Raw genomic sequence first — 27,624 nt, 5'->3', positions numbered from 1 at the left:
CAGAAATCTCATGCCCAAAGATTAGTTTTAATTTCCTGACTGATTTGGAAAACTGCTGCACTTTTGCATGTCACTTCTTTCAGCATTTTTTTTTTCAGCACATTTGCGGCGTTTTTTTTTACCCTTAGGAAACAATGGGTAAGTGCAAAAATGCAGGTATCGGATTTTGCTGAAAAACCCAAAGAAGTTAAATCAGGCTTTTTTGGGGGCCACTCAACCTGCCCAAGAGACAAGAGAATGGAAGCAAAAATGCAGCAAAAACTCAGCAAAACTTGCTTTTTGTAAACAGCTTCTTTACTGCCAAGAGAGCAGGTTTTGTCTGTGGATAAAACGCAACGTGTGAACATAGACTAAGTCTATGGAGCCATGTCCTATCGCTCAGTAGACTTACTGGATAAAAGTAATTTCCAGCACAGTGTGAACCAGCAAATTGGAATGGTAGGGGAACGGAGCAGCGCTGGAAACGGGGGAAGACAGCAATAAAATTTGCTGGGAGGAATGATTTAAAATATTATAAGGCATGGATAACTGAAGAGAACACAGATTCCCAGGATGTAATTCTTATATGTGAACACACTTTCATTTTCCGTGCATCATCACCCACAATCCTAAGATCAGAGAAATCGTCCAATGGACTCCCAGACGGTTCATTATCACACAGACTTACAGCAGGAGGGGATAAAAGTCAGTTCAGAGACAACCATTACTTTCCTGGAATTTGTGCCTCTTCCGCTATCCAGACATTGTAGAAGATCAATTACATTTTTCATAGCCCTAATTATTTACTGATGTTCCTTTGCAGATAACGTAAAGGGGTTGTCAGCTTTTGGTAAGCCATTATCACCCTTCCCCAATGATAAGCAAAGCTGTATTCTGCTGCTGGGAGCACGATGATCATCTGCAATCTTTGGTACAACTGATCAGCAAGTGTTCACCTCTCCTGCAGCACCATCGCAGGAGAAATACGGTATTACACCATGTCCATGTAGGACAGGTCCTCCAGATGAAAAGAATGGCTATTCTAATCTGGACAAAGATCCACTCCTTCACTTATCTATGACTCTCATTAAATGATATTTGAATTGTTTACCCCATAAAGAATCTACTCAACACTTTTCTCATGTACTGCCTTCACCTGGGAACTGGCATGGGATTTTGTACACTGTCTACTAAACAGCCCACAACTCTACTCTGGACTGAATGGTGAGCTGATGTCTACTTTTGTCTCTCTTTCGACGGCAGTCTCGGTAGACAATGAATGGTGGGGAGGTCAAGCATTCACACATATGCTCAATTCAAGATGGTGCTTTGGAAAGATCTAGAGCCCCATTCTCAGGACAGATGAGGGTTGCAGCAGTCGGACCCCCAGGTTGCAGGAAATGTCTTCTATCCTAAGGATAGTGGATAAGTTTCAATTCTCAGAATATCCCTTTAAAGTACAACATTCAGCATTGACGGCAGTTTCTTCAACATGCCCCAAAAGGGTTCATTATAAAGAGTACCTTGACCCATGTGACTCCCTGAATATGAATAGGGCTGATACCAAATATTGGCACGGACAAGGGTAGTGCTAAGTCAAGAAGAAGAAAAAGTCCCATCCATCAAATAGTATTCAACCCCATTAGTTTTTTTTTTTTACATACCTTCGATCCGGAAGAAAATAAATTTTAACATAAGGGTTTCTCGGTCTCCCATCTTCCCTTGATGGCAGGTCCTTAGCTCCTAATATAGTGACAATCAATTGATGACCAACTTTGTCATACCAGAGTTTTATCTGCAGAAGAGAAACGACAAGTGTCATTTCAAGAGAAAGACTGGCTCTTATGCTACATACACACAAAAAGATATAAGATGCTTCATGCTGAATGAAGATACAATGGCAAATGTAGGTCGATCAAAGACCAGAAATATCAGGGTAACTTTATATGGAAATGCTTAGCAAGAAGTCTTCTTCACAAAACCCAATAATACTAATCTGGTGACATGTGGTCCTTACTGCAAGTCTTAGTATTGGCCTCCCTCTCTGGTCCTTACTACAAGTCTTAGTATTGGCCTCCCTCTCTGGTCCTTACTACAAGTCTCAGCATGGGCCTCCCTCTCTGGTCCTTACTACAAGTCTCAGCATGGGCCTCCCTCTCTGGTCCTTACTACAAGTCTCAGCATGGGCCTCCTTCTCTGGTCCTTACTACAAGTCTTAGTATTGGCCTCCTTCTCTGGTCCTTACTACAAGTCTCAGCATGGGCATCCCTCTCTGGTCCTTACTACAAGTCTCAGCATGGGCCTCCCTCTCTGGTCCTTACTACAAGTCTCAGCATGGGCCTCCCTCTCTGGTCCTTACTACAAGTCTCAGCATGGGCCTCCCTCTCTGGTCCTTACTACAAGTCTCAGCATGGGCCTCCCTCTCTGGTCCTTACTACAAGTTTTAGTATTGGCCTCCTTCTCTGGTCCTTACTACAAGTCTTAGTATTTGCCTCCCTCTCTGGTCCTTACTACAAGTCTTAGTATTGGCCTCCCTCTCTGGTCCTTACTACAAGTCTCAGCATGGGCCTCCCTCTCTGGTCCTTACTACAAGTCTTAGTATTGGCCTCCCTCTCTGGTCCTTACTACAAGTCTTAGTATTGGCCTCCCTCTCTGGTCCTTACTACAAGTCTCAGCGTGGGCCTCCCTCTCTGGTCCTCACTTCAAGTCTCAGCGTGGGCCTCCCTCTCTGGTCCTTACTACAAGTCTCAACGTGGGCCTCCCTCTCTGGTCCTTACTACAAGTCTCAGCGTGGGCCTCCCTCTCTGGTCCTTACTACCTTACTACAAGTCTCAGCGTGGGCCTCCCTCTCTGGTCCTTACTACAAGTCTCAGCGTGGGCCTCCCTCTCTGGTCCTTACTACCTTACTACAAGTCTCAGCGTGGGCCTCCCTCTCTGGTCCTTACTACAAGTCTCAGCGTGGGCCTCCCTCTCTGGTCCTTACTACAAGTCTTCGTATTGGCCTCCCTCTCTGGTCCTTACTACAAGTCTTAGTATTGGCCTCCCTCTCTGGTCCTTACTACAAGTCTCAGTGTGGGCCTCCCTCTCTGGTCCTTACTACAAGTCTCAGCGTGGGCCTCCCTCTCTGGTCCTTACTACAAGTCTCAACGTGGGCCTCCCTCTCTGGTCCTTACTACAAGTCTCAGCGTGGGCCTCCCTCTCTGGTCCTTACTACAAGTCTCAGCATGGGCCTCCCTCTCTGGTCCTTACTACAAGTCTCAGCGTGGGCCTCCCTCTCTGGTCCTTACTACAAGTCTCAGCATGGGCCTCCCTCTCTGGTCCTTACTACCTTACTACAAGTCTCAGCGTGGGCCTCCCTCTCTGGTCCTTACTACAAGTCTCAGCGTGGGCCTCCCTCTCTGGTCCTTACTACAAGTCTTAGTATTGGCCTCCCTCTCTGGTCCTTACTACAAGTCTCAGCGTGGGCCTCCCTCTCTGGTCCTTACTACAAGTCTCAGCATGGGCCTCCCTCTCAGGTCCTTACTACAAGTCTTAGTATTGGCCTCCCTCTCTGGTCCTTACTACAAGTCTCAGGGTGGGCCTCCCTCTCTGGTCCTTACTACAAGTCTCAGCGTGGGCCTCCCTCTCTGGTCCTTACTACAAGTCTCAGCGTGGGCCTCCCTCTCTGGTCCTTACTACAAGTCTCAGCGCGGGCCTCCCTCTCTGGTCCTTACTACAAGTCTCAGCGTGGGCCTCTCTCTCTGGTCCTTACTACAAGTCTCAGCGTGGGCCTCCCTCTCTGGTCCTTACTACAAGTCTCAGCGTGGGCCTCCCTCTCTGGATTTCTATAGTGGTGTTGGTCAGCAAGACGCATTCGCAACTGGGTTCAGGGTGAAACAGAAAAAGGAAGTAAAATATGTGCAGGTCACTAGCGATTAGGTGGTAGAGGTAGAGACACGGAGACTGAGAAGTTTCAACGAGGTCTCCAACCAGTTTCCTTCTATGAATTAGGATATTGCACTTATCTTTACTAAAAATGATAATCTTTCTGACCAGATCACTGCTTTCCACAAAATAGTACTTTATGATGTAGGGACCCAACACTTTCCATTACAATCCTCCAATTGTCTCCATTCCTTTATAGCGCATTTAGACAAACCAATAGCGACCGTTAGCTGATTGGCCACAAACAAGCCGACTGGCAGACATTTAATGGCCGACCAAAATTCTATGCACACGGAACGATCATGGTGACATTGATATGATGGCCCTGTGGGCAAAAAGTATCATGGTTATCGGCAGCACATCATCTGGGCAATGCTCAACCAAGAATGAAGATTTTAAGCCTGGGATGAACCATCTAATCACCCGAAGAACGTGCAATTTACTCGTTCATTGGATGAGGATTGCCATTAAGTTTACACAGGACAAGTCACTGCTTCCTGGCAAACCCTCTTCCGCCATTGTCATATCCATGAATTGGCAGGGAATAGATTGTTGAATTTTACCATAGGTTTTTGTTGTAAAAAATGATTTACGGTATATACAGTAATTATACAGAAATAATAACATGTTTGTAAAGTGTGTGAGTAAACCGCACAAGGTGCTAACAAACTGAGTGCATGGTGTCATTTTGTAGTTTCCACAGATATCACATCACTTATCTTCAACTGATCGAGGGGTTTTAATCTGTATTATACTCCAGAGCTGCAATCATAGTTCCCCTTTTAGTTTGTTCTGGCGATTTGCATTCAGATGTCATAAGTGTGATCTTCATCTTTCCTGGAGAAAGGGGTGACTTTCTGAACAAGTTCTCAAGTCTCCCTAGTGCTGCCAAAGCCTCTTGAAACCTCCTGAAAAGCAGCTCGTGCGCACGACCGTAAAAACTGGAAGAGTCCTATTTGAGGAAGAAATCGCGGCGTGCTCGAGTTGCATCCCATATTGGATCGCACTTGGCTATTCACATCTATGAAACTAAGTGCGATCCGATTTTGATGGACTGACAGAATGGAGTAGATGGAGAATTTTCTTTATTCCCCACATCCGAGAAAATGGTCAGAGTTTGATCAGAGTGGGATTACCTTAATCAGGTCGATTTTCTCGGATGAGAGAATACATGGTCGTGTGACCCAAGCCTTATGGTGGAACCCTGGCATCTACACACACATTCAGGATGTGGAAGAAGTATGGTCTGAAAGGAGGCATGGCATGGACATAGAAATTTCAGTGGTATGCTTTGTGTGCCATGATCAATATCCTCCTAGAAAGTTGTCCAGTATGTATTTTAGCATCATACACACAGCAGAACGGTGTGCAGAAGGATCTATGGAGGCACGATGGGTTACTGAGGCTTCGCACTTCATGGTGGCACTTCATGGTGGCACTCCTTATTCTCTTTTATGGTGCACAGATTGAATTATTATACAACTATTACTTGTTTCCGAGACATATAAAGGCCATTAATGGGGTATTCCCTTCTCGAACATTTATGGCACACCCACAGTACAGGGGGTCTCCTGCCACTGCCCCCAGTCAGGTGGTTGCTGTGAATGGAGGGAGCAGCCTACGATCATCCACCAATATTAGGCGTCAGAACAGTCTTATGAGGTCATTTTATTCTTTGACCCAAGGTTGTAGCTAAGATTACTTTATCCTAGGGCAACGTTTCAATTAGCTGCCTTGTATCTAAACACCATGGCCAAGGCAGAGTGGCTTGTTGGGTACCCATGTCACATGTTTCTAGAGTCCACGCCTAGCTTTGCCCCTGTCCTGACGTTTTAGGAAACTTTTCAGAGTCATTTTAATAACATTCTCCTCCGCATACAGGGGAACGGCGTGATAACAGACAAATTACTCGGCGGCTTTATTTCTAGGTGATTTTACCAGTACTGTACAACATATTCCATTTTCATCCTGAAACCAAAATGCTCTCTCTAATTACAGTGTAGAGAATGGGAATGCTCTAAATAAGCAAGACCTTCATATCTAGGGCAGCGCTGAGCATTAGATACTAATTAAGGCTTGTATCTGTACAATTAGATAATACGGAGTGGGAAGAAGCCAGATATCTTGTTAATTATATTTTATAAAATCCTAAGATATTTTTGGAAATAGAATATTTAACAGTTTTGAGAGCAGCAATTACAATTGTTTCTTTCCTTTTTGTTCTGGACAATTTATTTAACAATCATCCAGTTAACATGTTTTCAACAAATACAATGAAAAAACTATATTAAAGATGATACATGTCCATAGATGAAAATACTGATTATAAAGTCGTTTGAGGAATTTACACTTTAAAATTCTATTTACAATCATAATAATCTAGAAAAGCTCTTGGAGCCTTTTAGAAAAGCTCTTCGAGCCTTAAAAGAAAAAAAAAATTCAGAGGTACTTATTTTTTGTCCCAGGACAATGGAAAAGTTAATTTTTACAGACTGTCCAGGAATTGGCAATTATCCCCTGTAATAAATCATATGGTCTTTTAAGTCAACGTTAAAGGGGGTGTTCCTTATATTGATAGCTATGACTTATCATCCTTAGGATAGGTCACCGATATCCCACCGGTGGGCGTCTAACACCCGCCACCTCCACCGATCAGCTGTTACCAGCTCCAGTGGCCAGATGTAATGGAGCAGAACACACCTCTGGACCATGTTTGGAGGCTACTGCGAATTGAATCAGATCCTATTAATTGAATTATGCACAGATGGCCTATTACTAGCATAGACCATCAATGTAGAGTATATACAACCTTATTAATAAAATTATGTCTCATTTAGTTTGCTTGCATAAAGAAAGCTGTCTATCTACAATTCTCCCTTTACACAATTCAAGGGTTAAATCCACAGAAAGTTTACATTTTCTTCCTGCACATATTTAGCTTTTTTTGGTTATAAATTTTAGTACTATTCATTTGCTTTACAAATTCTCCCGCTTGCCCTTAGAAACAGACAACGGTATATCTTTATGTTGTCAGACATGTGACCAAGCAGCAAATCTAAGGATTTATATGCCATAATGCTTTACTCTCCGTAAAAAAAAAATGTACTAGAATTCATAATTTAGCTCTGTATGTGAACATAGAAGGAAAAACTCTGTAATTAAAGATAAGTATAAGTTACTGACATGTAACATGTTAATTAAAAGTGGAATTTACCATTATAAAGGGGGACTGAACGTACAGTGTAAAAGTGTGAGTGTAAAAGAATTGTCTTGCCTATATCAGTCTAATATTTTCAACAACTGTCCACATTTCCATGTTCTGCCACTTTTCATCCACTCTGTTTTCATAAGTAGCAGTATTCTACCAGCACTCCATGTGATGGAAATTCTTTTCATGTACTTCTCAGTATGTATTTTGACTGTCCTTATCCAATGGCTTGCCTGTTCTGAACCGAAGGCCCGCCTCTCTGTTATGTCTGTGAGCAGTTTGTAGACAGGAGAGCAGGAGCTGAGAGACAAAGACTGCCTCTCTGTTATGTATGTGTGCAGTTTGAAGACAGGAGAGCAGGAGCTGAGAGACAAAGACTGCCTCTCTGTTATGTATGTGTGCAGTTTGAAGACAGGAGAGCAGGAGCGGAGAGACAAAGACTGCCTTGTTATGTCTGTGTGCAGTTTGAAGACAGGAGAGCAGGAGCAGAGTGACAAAGACTGACTCTCTGTTATGTCTGTGTGCAGTTGGTAGACAGGAGCGCAGAGTCAAAGACTGCCTCTCTGTCATGCCTGTGTTCAGTTTGAAGACAAGAGAGCAGGAGCAGAGAGACAAAGACTGACTCTTATGTCTGTGTGCAGTTTGAAGACAGGAGATCAGGAGCAGAGAGACAAAGACTGCCTCTCTTACGTCTGTGTGCAGTTTGAAGAAAGGAGAGCAGGAGCTGAGAGACAAAGACTGACTCTTATGTCTGTGTGCAGTTTGGAGACCGGAGAGCAGGAGCAGAGAGACAAAGACTGCCTCTCTTATGTCTGTGTGCAGTTTGAAGACCGGAGAGCAGGAGCGGAGAGACAAAGACTGCCTCTCTTATGTCTGTGTGCAGTTTGAAGACCGGAGAGCAGGAGCAGAGAGACAAAGACTGCCTCGCTTATGTCTGTGTGCAGTTTGAAGACCGGAGAGCAGGAGCGGAGAGACAAAGACTGCCTCTCTTATGTCTGTGTGCAGTTTGAAGAAAGGAGAGCAGGAGCTGAGAGACAAAGACTGACTCTTATGTCTGTGTGCAGTTTGGAGACCGGAGAGCAGGAGCAGAGAGACAAAGACTGCCTCTCTTATGTCTGTGTGCAGTTTGAAGACCGGAGAGCAGGAGCGGAGAGACAAAGACTGCCTCTCTTATGTCTGTAAAGTTTGAAGACCGGAGAGCAGGAGCAGAGAGACAAAGACTGCCTCGCTTATGTCTGTGTGCAGTTTGAAGACCGGAGAGCAGGAGCGGAGAGACAAAGACTGCCTCTCTTATGACTGTGTGCAGTTTGAAGACAGGAGAGCAGGAGCGGAGAGACAAAGACTGCCTCTCTGTTATGTCTGTGTGCAGTTTGAAGACAGGAGAGCAGGAGCAGAGTGACAAAGACTGACTGTGTTATGTCTGTGTGCAGTTTGATTACAGGAGAGCAGGAGCTGAGAGACAAAGACTGCCTCTCTGTTATTTTTTTGAGGATAGGGCAACATAATTTATAAATAAAGTGATGCTCAGATTGTTCATGTATTACAATAACTTTTAAATTAGATCAAATTGTCTAAAAGTACAGGACTTTTTACAAATGAAGGAGGAAATCAAACATAATTAGAACACTTACCTATTTATTCATCTGCATTACTTTTACAAAAATATTTCACAAAGAAAATATATCTCCCTTAACATCTCCTGTAAGGTTTTAGTCCACTGAAAAATGAGAATTAGGTTGTCAGATCCCCAGTAGAGAAAAGCAGCGGTGGAAGGTTTTTACATCAGCAAGTTGCGCCCTCCTTTAGAGAACATGGCAAACCAATTTTTTCCCTAAATTTTTTGTTTCACCATCACAGGAGGAAGAGATGTTACTGTATGTGGATAATATGCATTTTATATTAAAGGGGGTGTCTAATTTGGACTATCCTTTTGTTGGGATCATCACGAGCTCATCACAGGTAGTCCTGCTACTGGAAGCAGGAGCCTTCAGCTGTACAATGGGCAGGAAAGTAACATTTGGATTCCTTTTAGTGCAATCACAGGTATAATATGAAGACATGTCCTGTTTGCTAAATAATCAGGGTCCTGAATGGGGCATCCCTCTAATAACTCTCCGTATTTTCTCCATTAAAATAAATGTGAATGTTAAAATGGTGGACAGTTTGCATGCGTTTCAGAAGTAAAGCCTGAAAGGTGTCTGATAAAGGCATGCAAGGTGTCGTTTTGTAACGGATAAAAACAATCATGTACACAATGTCATGAAAAAGTGGCAAAGCAGGATGCAGTGACCTTATGAGTATTGTGGGGATGAAACCCTTGAGAAATAAAACAAATAATTTGATATATTCAACATTCGTAAATATACTATGTTCCCGACAATTAATCCTATTATATGAAGTCTGACACTAAGCACATAGTCTTACAGGACATGAAGCCCCAATAACTAACACATCTTTATTGTCTAATAGTTGTTTCTTTTCTGCATAAATTGACGTTTCATCAGATATCCTATTTAGGCCGCGCAGTGCACCCTTACGGTGACGAAAAGGCTCAGTGCCCTATTTTGTCCATTGGTTTTGCACGCCTCACCTCCCTCACTGATGACTGACAGTACTGCCCTGAGCTTTCTCTGCACAGTGCTCTATCCAGGTAAACCAGTCCTGTCAATCACCAGTGAGGGATACAGGGACATTCAAAACCAGTGGGCGGATTGGTGCACCGAACCTCTTGGCCACACCAAGGGTGCATCGGTGTTATGCACATTTCCCGGATCTGGGCTTTGCTTCCCTCACCCTGGTTCACTAAACTCTTTTGTGCTCCAAGTCAGCTTTCCAGATGGCCTAGCATGATCCAATCTGACTGGCCTACACCAGGACACACACCTGTGTATTGGTATTAAAACTTTTAGTTTGTCTGTGCATATTTCCCTATCTGAGGTCACAGGATGTCTCCTGGCAGCCTGCAGGTTCCAGTGCCTCAGTTACCTGTCTGACTGCAGCTTTCAGTACCTGTTACCTGTCTGCCTGCAGCTGTCAGTACCTCAGTTAACTGTCTGCCTGTGGCTTCCAGTACATCAGTTACCTGTCAGTTTGTGGCTTCCAGTACCTCAGCTACCTGTTTGCCTGTGGATTGCAGTACTTCAGTTACCTATCTGCCCGCAGCTTCTAGTACCTCAGCTATCTGTCTGCCTGTGGCTTCCAGTACATCAGATACTTGTATACCTTTGGCTTCTAGTACTTCAGCTACCAGTCTTCCTGTGGCTTCCAGCATGTCAGTTACCTGTCTGCCTGCGGCTTCCATTACCTCAGCTATCTGTCTGCGTGCAGATTCCATGAGCTCAGTTACCTGTCTGCCTGCGGCTTCCAGTACCTCTGCTATCTGTCAATAGCTTCTAATATATCAGCTACCCATTTCTCATGTGCCTCTCCAGCCTGCTTCACCAATGTCCTTGGTGGCCTAGGTGCCCACCCGGATTTTGGGTTTGGGGGATCCACTTGACAGGTAAGCCTAACAACCGAGCACACTATTTAACATATTGATTACTTTCAATTGCCACAAAATGGAGGCAGCGATTAGAATACTAAATATGCAATTATTTAAATGGGCTATATATACTAGAAGGCTTAGTTTATACTGTCAGTTTAAGTTGACAGACTCCCTTTAAAATTTTTACATCAGTGTAATCAATACACCATTTCCCATTATATCCCTTTTCACAGCCCTCTTTTGCAACTATTGTTTGTCCTAACACATCTAATAAGAAAAAATCAAACTGCAAACAGTTTTAATTAAATATCTTCCATTATTTTGTGAATACAATTCCAATGTAGATCTATGTGTTACCAAGGTAACAGACTACAAACAAACTATGTGTAGTCTGATCTTACAGTTATATTACCATCAATCTGTCCTCTACTTTTTGTTAGCCAATCAAATGTAAACAAGATGGTAAGAATTAGGTAGCAGATGGAAGAGACTACGACTGCAAGAATAGACTACACAAGTTTTCTTTGTGATCATGGAGACACAAAGATCTAGAGCTATAGACACACATGACTTGATACACACATTTTATTACATTGTGTGCACTAAAAATGTGCGGTGAATTTGACATTCCTATATGTGGCTTAAGCTTGCCAGCTAGGTATGTACTAATAGTTTTTGACCCTCGATGTGTTTTACAGCGTATTGATGTTCTGATGTAAATTCTCCACAGCAGTCGCTATCAATCATTAGCTCTCTATTTAATCTATCCAGTTTATCTATCTATCTATTGTAAATCTATCTATTTCAGTTTTCTATCTAGTTATCTATCATTTATTAATTTTCTATCTATTATCTAGATATTTCATTAACTCATCTATCAAATTCAAAAAAACTTTATTGGCAGGACTAAATACACATTAGTTATGCCAAAGCAAGTGTACATGTCACAAGGGTGTCACATTCCCCTGGAAGACCTGGAGTTAGAAGGTCACGTCGGATAATGAATCTCAGGTTTTCTTTAGAGATGGTGTAATTCATGTCCTATTTTAAACGGCTTTCATTACCTTCAGTGCTGAGAGGGTTAAGGATTCTTTCCAAGCTGGCTGAGACCATAACAGCCTGAAGGTTCTCAGCTGCAACTGCTTATGAATTAGTAACTCTATACATACTGGCTCTGGGTGTTTCTTCCTTGCTGCTGAAAGATTCTTCTTCCTAAGCTGAATAGTTGAAGTGGGAGTTGTACCTGAATATGTTGTTTGCTGCAGTATGTGTTTATCTCTTGGTCCCTATTCACATTTAGTTTATTCCTCCATTTCCCTATCCTGCTCTCTATTGTTGGTTAGTGTTTTTGTATGATAGTGGTTTTCTGCTATCCCTGTTTTGTCTTTGTGCTTTTTTTTTACCTTACATTTCTGTCCCATGCCTCATGGGGTGGGGAAGAGGACAGATTAGGGTTTAACAGGAGCACAGTAAGGTTGGAGACCCAGGCCTCTCTACCTTCAGGAGTACCCCCGGAACAAGGATAGTTAGCGTTTTGGGGACAGTTTGAGGCCCCTCTCCCTAACTTAAGACCGTCCCAGCATGACAGTACATTAGGGAATATGGACTCTGGGGATGGTGGGAGGGGATTGTAGGAACGATGGATGGGGCATAACCAGGGTGGGGGCTATGGAAATCCATGGCATATCATAGTTCTCTTGATATCTTCTATCTCTCTACATATCTATCATTATTTATCTTCCGGTCTATCCATCTATCCCATATCTTCTATCTATCTACGTGTATGTGTATCTGTCACTAGAATAGACTTCCTATACATCTGTAGATTTCCCACCACCTACAGCTGCAGTTTTGATTTGCTGAGGACATTATTGTACAGTATAATAACCTTCCTATGCGAGTCCTATAGAGGAATAATTCACATTAAACTCCAGAACATAGCACAATAAAACAGTGTTCACATACATTCTATATCATAAACCATAGTAATGGCAGTGACGCAGCATGCAGTGGATTAGTACAGACTAGCGGTAGGAGACGTATTACTCAGAAAGAAAGGCAACCAATTTGTACCTTATTCATGTGAAATATACTAACGCCTTATGCGTTTTTTTTTTCCCAAATCATTTTTATTAAACGTTCACATCGAGACATAAATTTTCACTATTTTTGCTACTGAATGTAAAATGTTGACTTTGGTCTAGAATAAGGCACAACTTGATGTGCTAATCTTTTACCACAGGTGCTTGTATATATTGGAAAATGCAGTAGGAAGCATGTTGTGATTGTCGGTAGGTTATCATAAAAGCTTTAAAGAGACTGTGGCTTATTATAAAGATAGGAAAATATTATACTGGGAAAATTTAGTGGGATGGAGGATGAGTTGTAATACCAGGCACCGATATGGACAAGAGGGGGCGCTGTTTCTGGGAGAATTTAAAAAAAAAGAAGCAGACCTTTTTCCCAGCATCTGATCCAAAACCTTTAGGTGGTGCATTAGCCATATACTGTTCTAAAGTTTTCAGGAATATTTGAGACAAAGTAAAGTCTGAATTCACCAAAAACAATATTCCAAATAGTCTAATACACTTCTATGGTTTTGCCTAAAATAAAAATCATCCAAAATGTTTCAGAGTGGAAATGGCCCATTATAAAAAAGATATTTTCTTCAAAATTTAATGGGTGAACGGAATGTGCTATCAGAAAATCACTTATCATTTAAATCAGGTTTTTGTGAGAAATATATTACTTTTTTAATTTTTAATTTATTTATTTTCCATATGCCTATCTTTAGCTAAAAAAAAAAAATACTTGCAAGAAATTGCACAACATTTTCACACTGACCACTAAGCCTAAGTGGTGATTAAAAAAAAAAAACAACCTCCTTCTCTTTACACTATGACGATTGCCCAGATCGGAGCATGTCTAGAAAAATCTCCTGTACAAGTCGGAACCATGCCTGCGTGGCTGCGGAAAAGAACAGTATGGCCTTAATACTAGGCCTATTGGCAAGTGTAAAAATTGCAAGATTTCACCTTTTTTAATATATGGATATGGAAAATAAATTAAAAAAAATGGTCATAATTTTACTAAAAAAAAATCATTTAACATAAAAGCCTTATTTAAGCAACTGGTAATTTTATCATACAACATTCTCAATAAAAAATACCAAAAAGAGAACTCATACCGCACCTTTTCAAGCCCTGCACTGGGGAAATTTATTAAGAGAAATGTACCAAAATTCTGTCTCAAATTTCAAGAAAAAACTGGCACTAATGCCGTGCTTCATAATTATTGTGTGCTATGGGCACTCTTTAGATGCGTCAGTAGACATTTTTGAAACAAAGGGGTTGTCCAGTTTTAATCTACAAGTCTGAAGTCTCTCTATGTGATTTGTGAATCCTTACATCGCACGCACTGCGCACTGTGATGCATATCGCAAATATACATTCTCCTGGCCACATTCCAACTAGAGGGGTTGGAAACAGTCTAGTCGGAATGTGTCCAGGTATATGCATATCGCAGTCACATGACCGCCTCCCCCCAATGCTGACACTGGAGAACATCACAGTGTGCAGTGCGTATGATGCGAGGATTGACAAGTCTGTAGTCACACAGATAATATTGCTTGTCTAAATCAATATATAATACACGTGGACAATCGGCCATTGGATAGACCTAAATATGTGAGAGAGCTGAATTTGTAAGATTTTTCTTTGGTTATTACGCCTCTCCGTTCCTAAGATATGGCCCTCTCTGCCCTGTATGTAAAACTAGTCTTGGTACTCATAGTCCTCAAGAAGATGCCTACAGAGGAGAGTTGGGGAACACGCCCAGATGGCTAAAAAAAGGACAAGATTTACATATAGGGAATAGAGGGCTGTATCTCAGAAACGGAGAGACCCAGAAACAAAAGAAAAAGAATGTCAGATTAAGAAAAATGGGGGTTTAGATCAGCTAAAAATATATCTATATTTATGGCAAATGATAGGTCAACTTTAAGAGAGCTATCAGCCATATATTAAACCGCCACTGTTGAGGATAGCCGGCGTTGTCCATTTAATGGGGTAAAAGTATTGAATCAGAGAGTATTTATCATTTATTTTCATATTTGAAATTTGGTGTGAAAAAAGGCTATGGAAACTGTAATTTCAAGGCCAGAAGTAAATGTTTTTCGGCAGCCACAGAATACCTCGTCTCTTTAAAGTTTCCCTCTGTGCTACTATGTTCATGCACTACCGTGTGGGTTACTGAGGAGAATGCACAATGCTAGCAACACGCTTCAAAAGATAGGGGAAAACAAACCAAATGTGCAGTTTTCCTCCAATGCATTTTCCAAACTAAAACAAAAAAACAAAACAAAACAAAAAAACAAAATATGAACACACAGCTTTAGTTAGTGTCAGGCAGAAAAAGCCTTTACCTGGACCCTAGGAACAAAAGGCGCTGTTCTTCTATTAAGGCTTTGGCTCTGGTAAGCGAAATTAAACAAAAAAAGGGGGAAAAAATAAAAAAGCAATAAAACAAAAACCAAAAAAGACAACAAGCTGAAATTAAAAATAATTCAAAACTAAAACACAAGTATTGAAATCAACATCAAGAGCAACAAAGTACACACCAAAATCACAAAGTTATAGCTGGCTGACAATGTGGTAATATTCCACCGACGCCACATCGACAAACATGAGCGCAATCACCATTGTATTCTTAAAGGAACAGTCCAGCTAAACCGAAGCACGGTGCTGTATTTAGTGCCGAATCAAAGAGGGTGGGGCATAACAGATGTTTTTCTTTGATCTTGCCACGTTCCCACGATGAGTTTTTGGTGAGTTTTCTTTACGCTGCTTATTTTTGAAAAATGCAAGTGACTTTTATTTGGGTGGAGAAAATCTGCAACATCAAAAACTCATCGAAAGCTCACGTTGAAAATGTAGCCTTAGAGTTATAGGTCATGGTCTACCTCTCAGGCCCTGGTCTAAATAGAACACTTTTTATCAGTTTTACCTGGCGTACCCCTTTAACACTCGATTCATCTGTTTTTTTAGGGTGCATTTTAGCACCTGTTCAGTGTCCCCGTCGGGGCTTATGTCCGCAAAATGGGATTCGGGCGCATGTGTCGACAGGCCCATAGACTATAATGGTGCCGACAGAGCGAAGGTGCGCTTCAAAGTGCATCATTTTTGGGTGTATACGCCTACTGGGGCGGACGCCTAAAAGCAGTCTACTACGTCTGGGTTACCGCTGTACGCCCAAAAATAATGCACGACAGGGCTCACGTTTGCTCTGTTGGCACCACTATAGTCTATGGCCTCATCGGCACATATGTCCAAATCTCGTTTTGCAGGGGGTGGAAAGGGGATGGGGTTTGGATGTAAGCCCTGACCGGACCACTGAATGGGTGCTGAAACGCAATGTGGAAGAAAATAACAGGAACGGACCCCAAAGTACACAGACATATAACAACACGGTGATATCTACCTGCTAGTAATACTGCTATGCATTGCACAAATGATTCCTACGTGTAGAGTTTCTAAAGGATTTGTCCATATCTGCAATGGACAGAATTAGTTGTAGGGACTTAGTAAGTCCTCAAGAAGCTGTCCAGTTAAAGGGTTATTGGCAAAATCACAAGTTATTTTCATTCCCTATGGACAGGGAAAATTTTCTGATCTCCGGGGGTCTGACTGCTAGGACCCTCAGCCATCCTGAGCTTGGGGCCCTGTAACTCTCAGGGTAGGTTCACACGAGCATCTAAAACATCATCGTCTAGACCAGTGTTTCCCAAACCCCAGTCATCACGGACCCCACGGGTCATGTTTTCAGGATTTCCTTAGTATTGCGCAATTAGTGGAAGTATCATCAAGGCATCAGGAATTGTCCCACCTATGCAACACTATGGAAATCCTGAAAACATGACCCGTGGGGTCCGTGAGGACTGGAGTTTGGGAAATACTGATCTAGACAATGAAAGAAGCGGAGGAGATCCAGAGTCCCAGGACTGCTTTCTATGAGGTCCAGAGCTGCAATGTCAGGACTGCTGGGGGTCTCAGAGTTAGGGCCCAAGTGATTAGTAATAGTGATGGGCGACTGTGCTCGGATAAGGTGTTATCCTCCATGCTCTGGTGCTAACCGAGTGTCTTCGACGTGTTCTAATATGTTCCAGTCCCCGCGGCTGCACGTCTCGTGGCTGTTCGACAGGCGCAACACATGCAGGGGTTCCCTAACAGACAGATAATCCCTGTATGTATTGTGGCTGTCAAACAGCCGTGAGACACGCACCCGCGGGGACTGGAACATGTTATTCGAGCACGCTGAAGACCCTCGGTTAGCACCTGAGCATGGTGGATAACACCTTATCCCAGAACGTTCGCTCGTCACTAAGTACCAAGTTTGCTCCTACACTATCAGGAATAACTTGTTTTTTTATTAACAACCTTTTAAAGGTCGGACTAATGTTGGATGGCGCCTTGAGCATTACCTTCTGCTGACCCACCAAATGGTGTAGGAACACATGAAGAAATATACCATATAGTGTCACATGGCATGGTAGCCTAATAACAGGGTGTACATTGACCACATAACACTTTCATGCAGTAGCCATAATAACAATGCTATACAAGTGTACTGGACATTAAAAGGTACACACAAAGATAAAGCTAATAATTTTTGACACGGTGTGGTGGCTTTATTTAAAAACAGAGTATGTCACTATTATTAATGAAGTTATATGGCGGTATTACTCTCCATTGATCTTTAATAATGTGAGTGGTCAAGAGCTCTGTGTAAAGACAATGCTCTGAAGAAGCAAAACTGTTTCTTGGTGATTACTTCTAGCCCATTTTTAGTCCATTTCTTCGCAGAAAAGGGTTTTCAATGATGTGTAAATGTCAAATAAGATAATATCTAATTATAGCAACTACACATGGGCGGCGGTGGTGCACTTGGCGTTCTGACATGTTACCTGCTGTTAGAACCATATGGTATCTGTATTTCACATAACCTAAGCACACATCAGTTAGCGGAGATAACATTAGATTGCAATGTCCTAGTTTAGTTCTGAAATTTTAAGGCAATAAATATGCTAGTAAGTCCATGGTAGGGTATACAGCAGAAGGCAAAATACAGAAAAAAATGCAGATAAAAATCTAGAGTGATTTAATTCACCATCTATACTATAGTTAATTCACTATTGGAAACACGAAACTCCTGTGTCATAGATTTACTAATACATTTATAGGAATAGGTGGAAAGACCATCATTAAAGGAATCTATCACCAGGAACAACCTTCTAAGCCATCTATATGGGCAGACAGGTCATAGGAAGCTAAATAAAGGGATACCTTGATATCGTTGTCTTATTTCAGAGAAATCCACAATTTTCACCTAATATTTAAATGAGCTGCTAAGATCGATGGGCTGGACATAGATCTCCCTTAGAATCTGCCTCCAGAGCTTATTTTAAATGGAAGGGGAAGTTGCCAGTGTGAGACATCTAGATCAGGAGAGCAGACTGTCAGTCATTACATGTCTCACACTGGTAACTCCCCCTTCATTTATAGCAATCTCTGGAGGCAGATTCTCAGGGAGATCTAGGTCCGGCCCATAGATCTTAACAGCTCATTTACATATTTAAAAAAATGTGGATTTCTCTTGAATAAGACATCGGATTACAGGTATTAGGGTGTCATTTTATTCAGCTCCCTACGACTTACATGCCCATTTAGACGGCTTAGGAGAGTTCTCTTTCATTTGAGTGATGTCTCTTAATATTAAACATAAAAAGATTGTTTTGAAATGGTAGAAGTTCTGGACTACATCTCACCTTCCATAGATGTACTAAATTTTTCCATCACAAAATATATTTTTTTCCTTTAGATATTATGAAATATGTTCCATGCAACCTGTCCAAGCACACCCTGGTGGTTGGACCCAATGCCCGTTTGACAGAAAATATTCAAAGGTGTCTGAAGTGTCAATGATGGTCCCCAAAATGTCCATTTTCAGCCCTGTGGTATGGCAGTAAACCTATTTTTTTTTTCTTTTTTATATGTATGAAAAAATGGTAAAGAAAAAATTTGTGAAGACCCCTTACGAGATCTTGGGCAGTATGGATATGTCAAAAAAGTAAAGGCAGGAAGAGGTCATTATGTCTTATTTGCAGCAGCAAGATGGGCTCTGGCTACCTTCTTCTGCTGACCAATGAGGGCTCCAGATCCGTAATCTACATGTCGGAGGCAATTATGGCATATTACATATGCTAGAAATGCTTCCGCCTGGGAATTTTGCCATGGATGTGCGTCACCATTTTATCCTCCTGCTCAAGAGCAGAACCGAATCTCTGCTTTATGTTGGTCGCTGTTTATCGTATGTGGGTGATGAAAAATGATACCTTGGCAAGTGATCCTCAAAGGGATTGTCCACCTTTGGAGGTATTTTGTTATTACTTAAATGCATAAAATCAGTCAGCCCGCTATAATGGCCAGATAGAAAGTTTGCACTCTTTTTCTAAGCTCATCTCAGCTGATTTATGACCACAGACTTCATCAAAGTTGAATGTGCAGGGAAACATAAAGGGCCTGTAAAAGCCAATCTGTGCTAAAATTTTTCATAAAATTATTAGTAAAACCAAATGATTTGTGGCCTTAAATATAAGCATTTAAGTCAAATGAATTTAAAGGGGATGTCAACTATTAGGGTAACCACTTCTTGATCTAAAGGTTTAGTGCCAATAAATTAAAAAAGCTTATACTCCTCTCCTGTGTCGGCGCCATTTCAGCAGTGTTGGCACTCGTGGTTTTGGGGCTTTCATGTGATTGTTGTGACACGTGACCCTGGCGCCCAATCAGCGCTGGCGTCACTGTCTCCGCCTTTGGACAAATCAAACATCAAGAGGAAGTGAGAGAGCAGCTGCAGCCCTGACTTCCTCTTGATGTTTTATTTTGTCCGAAGGCGGAGACAGTGACGCCAGCGCTGATTGGGCGCCATGGTCACGTGTCATAACACAGCACACAAGGGCCCTGGGAACTCAAGTGCTGACACGGCGAGAATGGCGCTGGCAGGGTAGGTGAGTATACTTTTTTTTTATTTTATTGGGGTCAAGCATCGGGTATGAGAAGGGGTTGTCTAAAAAGTGGGCAACTTCTTTAAGTTCCCAAAAGGTGGATAACAAGTATCTTGGGGGTCTATTTTAGGCTAGGTAGCCATAATGCTTGGATTTAGGTGTGTGGACTGGCTTCCAGTATAGGATTTGCTTTAGGTTTCGGCTGCACCTAAACTTCTTATCTCTGGCTACAAAAAATGGCAACGATATCACTGTCCATAAAAATGCCCGGACTAGTTGGAAATCTGAAGTCAGTAGCAATGTCTTCTTTCAATTGCTTCTTGAAGGCATTTCTAGGCTTTTTTTTGGCCAGTGTCAGGCATTTATGCCCCGTAATATGGATGCAAATTCCATCCTGACTGCAGGTTCAAGGCCGTGACCTGAAGCTTATAGATCCCTATGAAACTTCAGTTTAGGCTCACTTCCTGCTGTAGGGTTGGGAACACAATTGTGAATGTAATTTACTGGCATTAGAGTTATATGAGAATCACTTGGACAGCTCTTAAAATTGGTTAATGGGGCTGTTTCATACAGGACATATATATCCTCTCCACCAGATAGATGATAAATGTATATCTACTGGAGGTCGGGCTGTTAGAACTCCGACCGATACTGAGAATGGGAGTCCTAAAGTCTCATGAATGAATGGAGTGCTAGTGAGCATGTGTGCCCACCACTCCAATAGACAGTGAATGAAGCCATGGTTGCACATGCTCACTTCCATTTCATTTATACGGAGGGTTTTAGGACCCATGTTCTCATGAACGATCAAAGATTTAACACCTAACAGTGTAGAAATGTCAGATTTGTTTTGCTAATTTATTACTCATTTCCTTTATTCTACAAAGTTTAGTGCACACTTTAAACCCCGCACCGCTATTCCCCCACAAGTGACATGCTCACTCACACTTCTTTTTTTTTTTTTTTAAAGACCACAAAATTTTATTTGATATGTATGTTATGTATCCATGAGTGGAGGTGTCTATTTAACCTTGAATGAGCTCCCTTGGCCAAGTAGTTTCCCATAAATGTAGTCATCGCTTCAGTGTAAGTGATAAACTGCTGCAATTAACGAGAGGCTAAAGAAGCAATGTTTATGAAGGCATATAACATTTCCTAATCTCACCCCATTAGAGTCCCCTAGGAAGAAGCAATGCACTAAAAGTCTGTGGGTGGAAGTCTATGAAGTAATAAATGTACAATGAGCAAACATTACTGAGCAATCTTACACCCTCCCGACACCCTAAGGAAAGTCCGCAATAAAGCAAAGGCGTGACTACCGGAAGGGCGATTATATATCGGCATGGGTTAGTATGTGAAGTATGAATCTAAGGACTATATCGATACACTGTCCCAAACATCAATCCCATCTCATGGGGCAAGGATTCAGTTTGTTACCCTAGCCCTGTATATAAATTCTCCTGCCAAGGTAAAGTGGTTCAATGACACCCCTTAGGTCACTGTTCCCCAACTCCACTCTTCAAGACCCAAGAACAGATCCATGTTTTCAGGATTTCCTTGGTATTGCACAGGTGAAGGATTTATTCCATGGACAATACCAAGTAAGTCCTGAAAACATGGTCTGTTGGTGGCTCTTAAGGATTGGAGTTGAGGAACATTGCCCAGTTGGGGAACTACTCTCCCGGCTATGTCCCTAATGTCCTGTTGGGACCACCAAGTTCTCTAAAGAACTTAATCTACTGCTTCATCAGACTAAACTTCTGTTACAACAATAGGATCTGCAAATCAAGGGTGGATGAGAGGTACTGCAGATTTTTAATGAGGGAGAAGTTACCTCTCGAGGGTGTACATCCCTTAAAAGGCATACCATGCAGTAGATATGGGCCCTTAGAGAGGGGTTCCCAGTTTTGGTTGGCCTAACATGTAAAGTTACCTAGGGCTCTACTCTGCAGAGGAAGAGCTTTCTTAGAAAACAAGTGTGGAGAGAACCAACAAAGGGAAACAACTCAAGGTCCTGGGGTTCTGGTTGACAGCATCATAATGGCGCATAGGGGTGTAAGTATAGTGGGTGTTTTCGTAGGTGTAATCACACCCAGGGTATGGTTTTCCTTTGGCTCAAAAGATAAAACCAATACTATTAAAGACCCCTGACCGTTGAGTGCCCTTTTGGACATTTTGCACTGGGACCCACGAACTTCAAATTATGTCAAATTAATGTCTGCAATGCGTCCCCTCTTTCCTCTATGTGCGTCGTCACTGTTACCTTCTTGGTTGGCTGTAAAGGAAAGCCAGGTAGCGCAACCTTCAGGGTATAATCACTGCCATACTGTTACTGAACAGAGCAGTCATTAAAAGGGTATTTCTGTCTCCAAAATTCTCTCCTAATATGCAGTAGGTGGAATAATAATTTTGTAGAAATGTAGAATAGTTATTCTGAATAGCTAAGTCACTTACCCTATGTGCAGGGCATTGTGGTAAGTTAGGTTTCCATGGTTACAACCACTAACAGCTAAATAATAAACTACGGTAATTGCCACTATATGAGTGGTCGTAACCATGGATACCTTAACTACAGCAATGCCCTGCTCACATAGAGAATCAGAAGAACTATACTACATTTCTAATTGGAGGTATTTGCTAATATTATTGTTATGACACCTACTGCATTTTGGGATAGGATCTTGGAGACGGGAATACCCCTTTAAGCCCTAGTTGAGTCAGCCATGGCTTTATTCAAATAGAGCTCGTTCTCTTATATTTACGGTTTAATTATATAGAGTAAATGTGCTGCGGTTTCATCAGATAGTTTTGAGAATAAAATCTAGGATAATAATACCACATGGCTACTCTACTATGAGGAATGGATCACGAATGCAGAGGTGGATCGGACTGGCCTCAGTCTATGAGGATCACAACACTATGAAATCAAGGAAAATCACAGCAAAGCCTAAATAGAAAATGACAATTGTACATACTGAGAGTTGTCCTGACAGGAACTGGGGAACATCACGCAACATTCCAGGGCTCATGGGGGACGTAACGGATATGGAGGGACGATCCATTTTCTGGGATTCAAAGGAACTAGAACCTTATAATCATAAGTAAAAAAAAAGAAAGAAAGATTGAACAAAAATGCGCTTTCCAAATTTAGACATGTTTTTTTCTAAAGATGAGCTAAAGTAGAATAGGAGCAATATTTGACAAGTGTGGCCTTGGTTTACACTATCAGCAATACATTCGCCATGTCTAACATAAAAGCCCCCTAGACTGGGTCTCCTTTTGCCATACGTTTGGCCTGTATATGTTCATATATAAATAGGATTTAAATGTTTTGAAAAGTGTAATTAACCATGAATTCATTGAATATGAGTGAATAGGCATAAGGTTGGATATGTTGTGGTCGATCCGACCAAACCCAATGACAAATGTTGTAGGAACCTAACCTTAAAGGTGTCGGCTATGCTAGATAATTGGAAATAAAGAGGGAATAGGTAAAAAGAGTTTACATAAAAATCCAATAAAAAAAAAGGTTATATCCCTTAAGAAATACAGTCATGGCCGGAAATGTTGGCACCCTTGAAATTGTTCCAGGACCTGAATTATTTCTCCCCAAAAATTATTGTAATTTCACATGTTTTGTTATACATGCTTATTTCCTTTGTTTGTATTTGATCAACACAAAGGAGGAAAACAGGCAAATGGGACATAATTTCATAGAAAACCACAAAAATGGGCCGGACAAAACTGTTAGCACCCCTCAACTTAATATTTGGTTTTGCACCAATTGGAATAAATAACTGCAATCAATCACTTCCTATAACCATCAACAAGCTTTTTACACATCTGAACTGGAATTTTGGACCACTTTTGCAAACTGCTCCAGCTCTCTCATATTTGAAGGGTGCTTCACCCAACAGAGAGAGTTAAGATCTCTCCACAGGTGTTCAATGGGATTTAGATCCTGACTCACTGCTGGCTACTTAAGAACTCTCCAGCATTATGTTTCCATCAATTTCTGGGTGCTTCTTGAAACATGTTTGGGGTCAGTGTCCTGCTGGAAGACCCATGACCTAGAATGCAAACCCAGCTCTGACACTGGGCACTACATGGCACCCAATGCCAGAGGCAGCCAGATAACCCCAAAACATATTTGAACCTCCACCATATTTGACTGTAGGTACTGTGTTCTTTTCTCAATCTATTTTCGGCAAACAGGAGAATTACCGTATATGCGTTTACCAAATGCTTTATCTTGCTCTCATATTTCCACAAAATAATTTTCCAGAAATATTTTGGTTTATTTACTTACAGTACATTTTGGCAAACTGCAGTCTAGCTTTTTTATGTCTTTGTGTCGTAGTGCGACCCCCACACCCCCAGGGCTCCTGCCATACCATTTCATTTCATTCAAATGTTGATGGATAGTTCGTGCTGATACTGATGCACCCTTTGGAACTTGATTGAGGCTGCATATCCACCATCCAGACTATCCTGCGTTGTGCATTGCAACCTTTCATCAATTTTCTCTGCCAGCCACATCCAGGGAGATTTGTTACAGTGCCATGGGTTGTAAACTTCTTGATTATGTTGGGGACTTTGGACAAAGGGAACATCAAGATCTCTGGAGGTGGACTTGTAACTTTGAGATTGTTGATATTGTTCAACAATTTTGGTTCTCAAGTCCTCAGACAGTGCTCTTCTCCTCTTTCTATTCTCCGTGCTTAGTTAGGCACACACAGACACATAATGCAAATATTGAGTCAACTTCTCCCTTTTTATCTGGTTTAAGGTGTAATTTTCATATTGCCCACACCCGTTACTCACCACAGGCGAGTGTGAACGAGCATCACATGCTTGAAACAAAGTTGTTTACACACAATCTTGGAAAGGTGCCAACAATTTTGTCCGCCCTATTTTGGGGGTTTTGTGTGAAATTATGTTTAATTTTTCTATTTTTCCCTCTGTTTTTTTTTTGTGTTGTTCCAATACACTCAAAGGAAATAAAAATGTGTATAACAAAACATTTGTAATTGCAATAATTTTCTGGGAGAAAATACTTAATTTTCTGAAACAATATCAAGGGTGCCAACACTTTCGGCCATGACTGCATATAACAGGGCTGCTCTTAGTTTACCTTGGGGGTCTCAAGCGCTGCTCTTGAGCCACATGACACTACTGCGGCATACTCGGGCTCTGGAGACCAGAGTTATAACTATAACCAGGCACAGAGAGGAAGGGGCCTGCTGACGCCAGTGCCTTTTTTAGCATGATGTGCGTTCTTCTTCATGTGTAAAAAAAATAAGTATACATTTGGTATTATCAGAACAACCCAAGGTGCAGAACTGCACCATAGCCCATATAATGAACATCATATAAAAAGGGCAAAAATGAAGCTTTTTCATTATACTGACACGCATAAAATGGAATAAAAATTGTTCAAAAAGTCATATTGAGAAAAAAATGGTATCACTGAAAAATTCGTCTCTCCCTGCAAGGAATATGTCCTGTCAATGGCAATTATTTTTTTACCAAGCATTCTGATGGGATCCAATGCATTGAGCAGATTTTTAGCAACAAGCTGTTGTAAATCCATACACGGCCATATTCAGCATTTGGTGTCAATGACAGGATTGTTGAGATTGGTAAATTACTGATTGCATTTCCCAAATACAGGGGCCAAGATCAACGATACAATGAAATGCACCATACGACTTACTGGAATCCTGGGGGGCATGTGTGCTATCAGGTATCCTGGGGATATCTCTGAAAGGAAAAGTTACACCGTGATAACATGTCATGTTCATAATTCCATCAATCAAGCATTGCAGATTTGTACAAGACCACATTTATACAGATATTTTAGTGTAGAAATTAGTAATAACTATAAAATATCAGCAACCCAACTGAATGCCCATCGGACCTGACCTGTAAGTCAGGGGCAAACATATCATTGGTGTAGCCGCACAGGGGCCCAAGAGGTAAGGGGGCCACTACTACCTACAAAGCAGGTGGAATTGTGCATTATGAGGAGTTATGGGACCGCAAAGGGCCTAAATATTGCTCTTGCACAGGGGCCCTTTAAATCTAAGCAAGTAGACAGTAACCTCAGAGGGCTATTTCCTCATACAGTAATGGCTTATTGCTAGGCTATGCTATCATATATTATGATCGGTGGTGGTGATGTCATATCGCCAATTCTCAGTTTAGCCCCCTTCATTGACTTTGAAGTGGCTCTACTAATGTATCTGATCTTTTATATCTCCGTAATAAACTTTATTAGGTTTTTAAAAAAAGGGGGTTTTAGCGTTAAATCAGCTCATGATTGGTGATAGAAGTTGGACCCCAACCAAGCAATAAGATATAGCATATGGTAATATCTTCTTAAAAGGCTATTCTCATGAAGACAAATTTTGGAAATTGCAATGTGCTTGTAGAAAAAAAATCCTTTTCATTCACAAGAATGGAAGGACTTAATTTTATGGCTTACTGTCTGTTGCATAGGATATCAGCAGTGGACGATCTATCAATATGTGTATCACTTACAAGCTTTTTTTTTTTAAAGAGCTTGCAAGCACTGTTCTGAAGCTGCCTGACCATCTTCAGTGTTACCCTGAGAGCACAAACTTCAGGTCAGCGGCACAACGATGCCATTGCTCCGAGCTATCAGTCAGTCAGGAGCACACTGTTCCCCAGCAAGAAAGAAAACATGAGACAGGGGAGCGGTGTACTCCTGAAGAATGACTTTGAGAATACTCCTTCAACTCTGTCCTCATCATTATTCATGAAAAGCTCTGCTGAGTTAAATATGATCGAGGCTGTGTTCACATTTGGGCCACACAGGAGCAGAACGTGATAATAGACCCCAGAAGCGACCAAAGACCCAATTGATTTTAAAGGGTCTGAGAAAATGTACAAAACATAAGGAAAGTTTACACGGATGGATTTCAGTCCACGATACATCCTGATCGACAATATAATAAATCGTTTGTCTCTCGTTTCTGGCACTTTTACACTATGCAAACTGTATGGAATGATTGAGTTTGGTCCATATACAGATTGCATATTGTCGGCAGCACATCTATCACATGCAAATCAAAATAACAACTTAACAAATGTTATTTTAATACATTTATCACATCCTAAACATGAAAAATAAGATGAGATGTAACTGCAGCAAAAGAGAAAAAGACACCAGGGCTACGAATTTCGAGCTTGATGCTCATGATCAAGACTAAGAGCGCCAAGCTTGATAAGCGTAGACCGGGTGTCTTGTGCTCTCTTTTTTCTTCCCTTCAACAAGATTTTAATTTTTACCTGTTTTTAAATATCTGAAATAAACACAACGTTTTAAACTACCCATATTTTTGCGGATGCTGTTATTTTATGTTGTTCTCATTGCCCAGAGGCCGGTCTAGAGTCTCCTTGAACGGTACCTTCATTTAACATTTAAGGTATTTTCCCTTATCTGGAGAGCTGATGTTAGTACTTTTTTTTTCTATGACAAATAATAACTTGTACATTTACTCACCCTATCGGTCTGGAGACCACTAATTCTACTTGTGCCTCAGGTTTGGACTCCAGAATGATATTGTAAACTTCTTCGAATGTGGCGCCTTGTAAAATCCGCCCATTCCATTCTAAAACTTCATCACCTGGAGGGAAATAATTGTATGAAGGTTACTTGAAATGTGTAAATCACATTTTCGGTCTGTGATGAGAGAATCCCATTAAACATCTAAATCCGTGTTCCCCAACTCCGGTCCTCAAGAGCCACCAACAGGTCATGTTTTCAGGAAATCTTGACAAAATGACCTGTTGGTGGCTCTTGAGGACCGAAGTTGGGGAACACTGATCTAAATAGTGATATAGAAAATCAACAGTATAGAGAAATTATTTGCAACCACAAAACTTCGTTTTTAAAATGTCTGGATTAATAGAGCAAGAAAAGTGATCATCGAGACCGGT

The 27,624-nt window shown here is 41.4% G+C and overlaps 1 protein-coding gene across 19 annotated transcripts in view; it reads right to left on the bottom strand.

Annotated features, from left to right (window-relative positions):
- The window catches only part of RIMS2 (regulating synaptic membrane exocytosis 2), a 736,866-nt gene that overhangs the window by 243,863 nt on the left and 465,379 nt on the right, over nucleotides 1-27,624 (bottom strand). For 12 of the 19 annotated variants that reach the window (XM_069731753.1, XM_069731751.1, XM_069731757.1 and 9 more), the window contains 4 exons: nucleotides 27,188-27,311; nucleotides 25,376-25,422; nucleotides 22,635-22,747; nucleotides 1,644-1,774 (listed from right to left, as the gene is read on the bottom strand). In XM_069731753.1, the coding sequence (XP_069587854.1) occupies nucleotides 1,644-1,774; nucleotides 22,635-22,747; nucleotides 25,376-25,422; nucleotides 27,188-27,311 (415 nt within the window). Of the gene's footprint in view, nucleotides 1-1,643; nucleotides 1,775-15,021; nucleotides 15,070-22,634; nucleotides 22,748-25,375; nucleotides 25,423-27,187; nucleotides 27,312-27,624 lie in introns of all 19 variants that reach the window. The other 7 variants (XM_069731752.1, XM_069731750.1, XM_069731756.1 and 4 more) reach the window with 1 other exon arrangement.

This window comes from Ranitomeya imitator, chromosome 6, assembly GCF_032444005.1.
Source record: "Ranitomeya imitator isolate aRanImi1 chromosome 6, aRanImi1.pri, whole genome shotgun sequence".
NCBI lineage: Eukaryota > Metazoa > Chordata > Amphibia > Anura > Dendrobatidae > Ranitomeya > Ranitomeya imitator.
The sequence above is the reverse complement of the archived record's forward strand: the minus strand, read 5'-3'. Positions and strand labels throughout refer to the sequence as shown.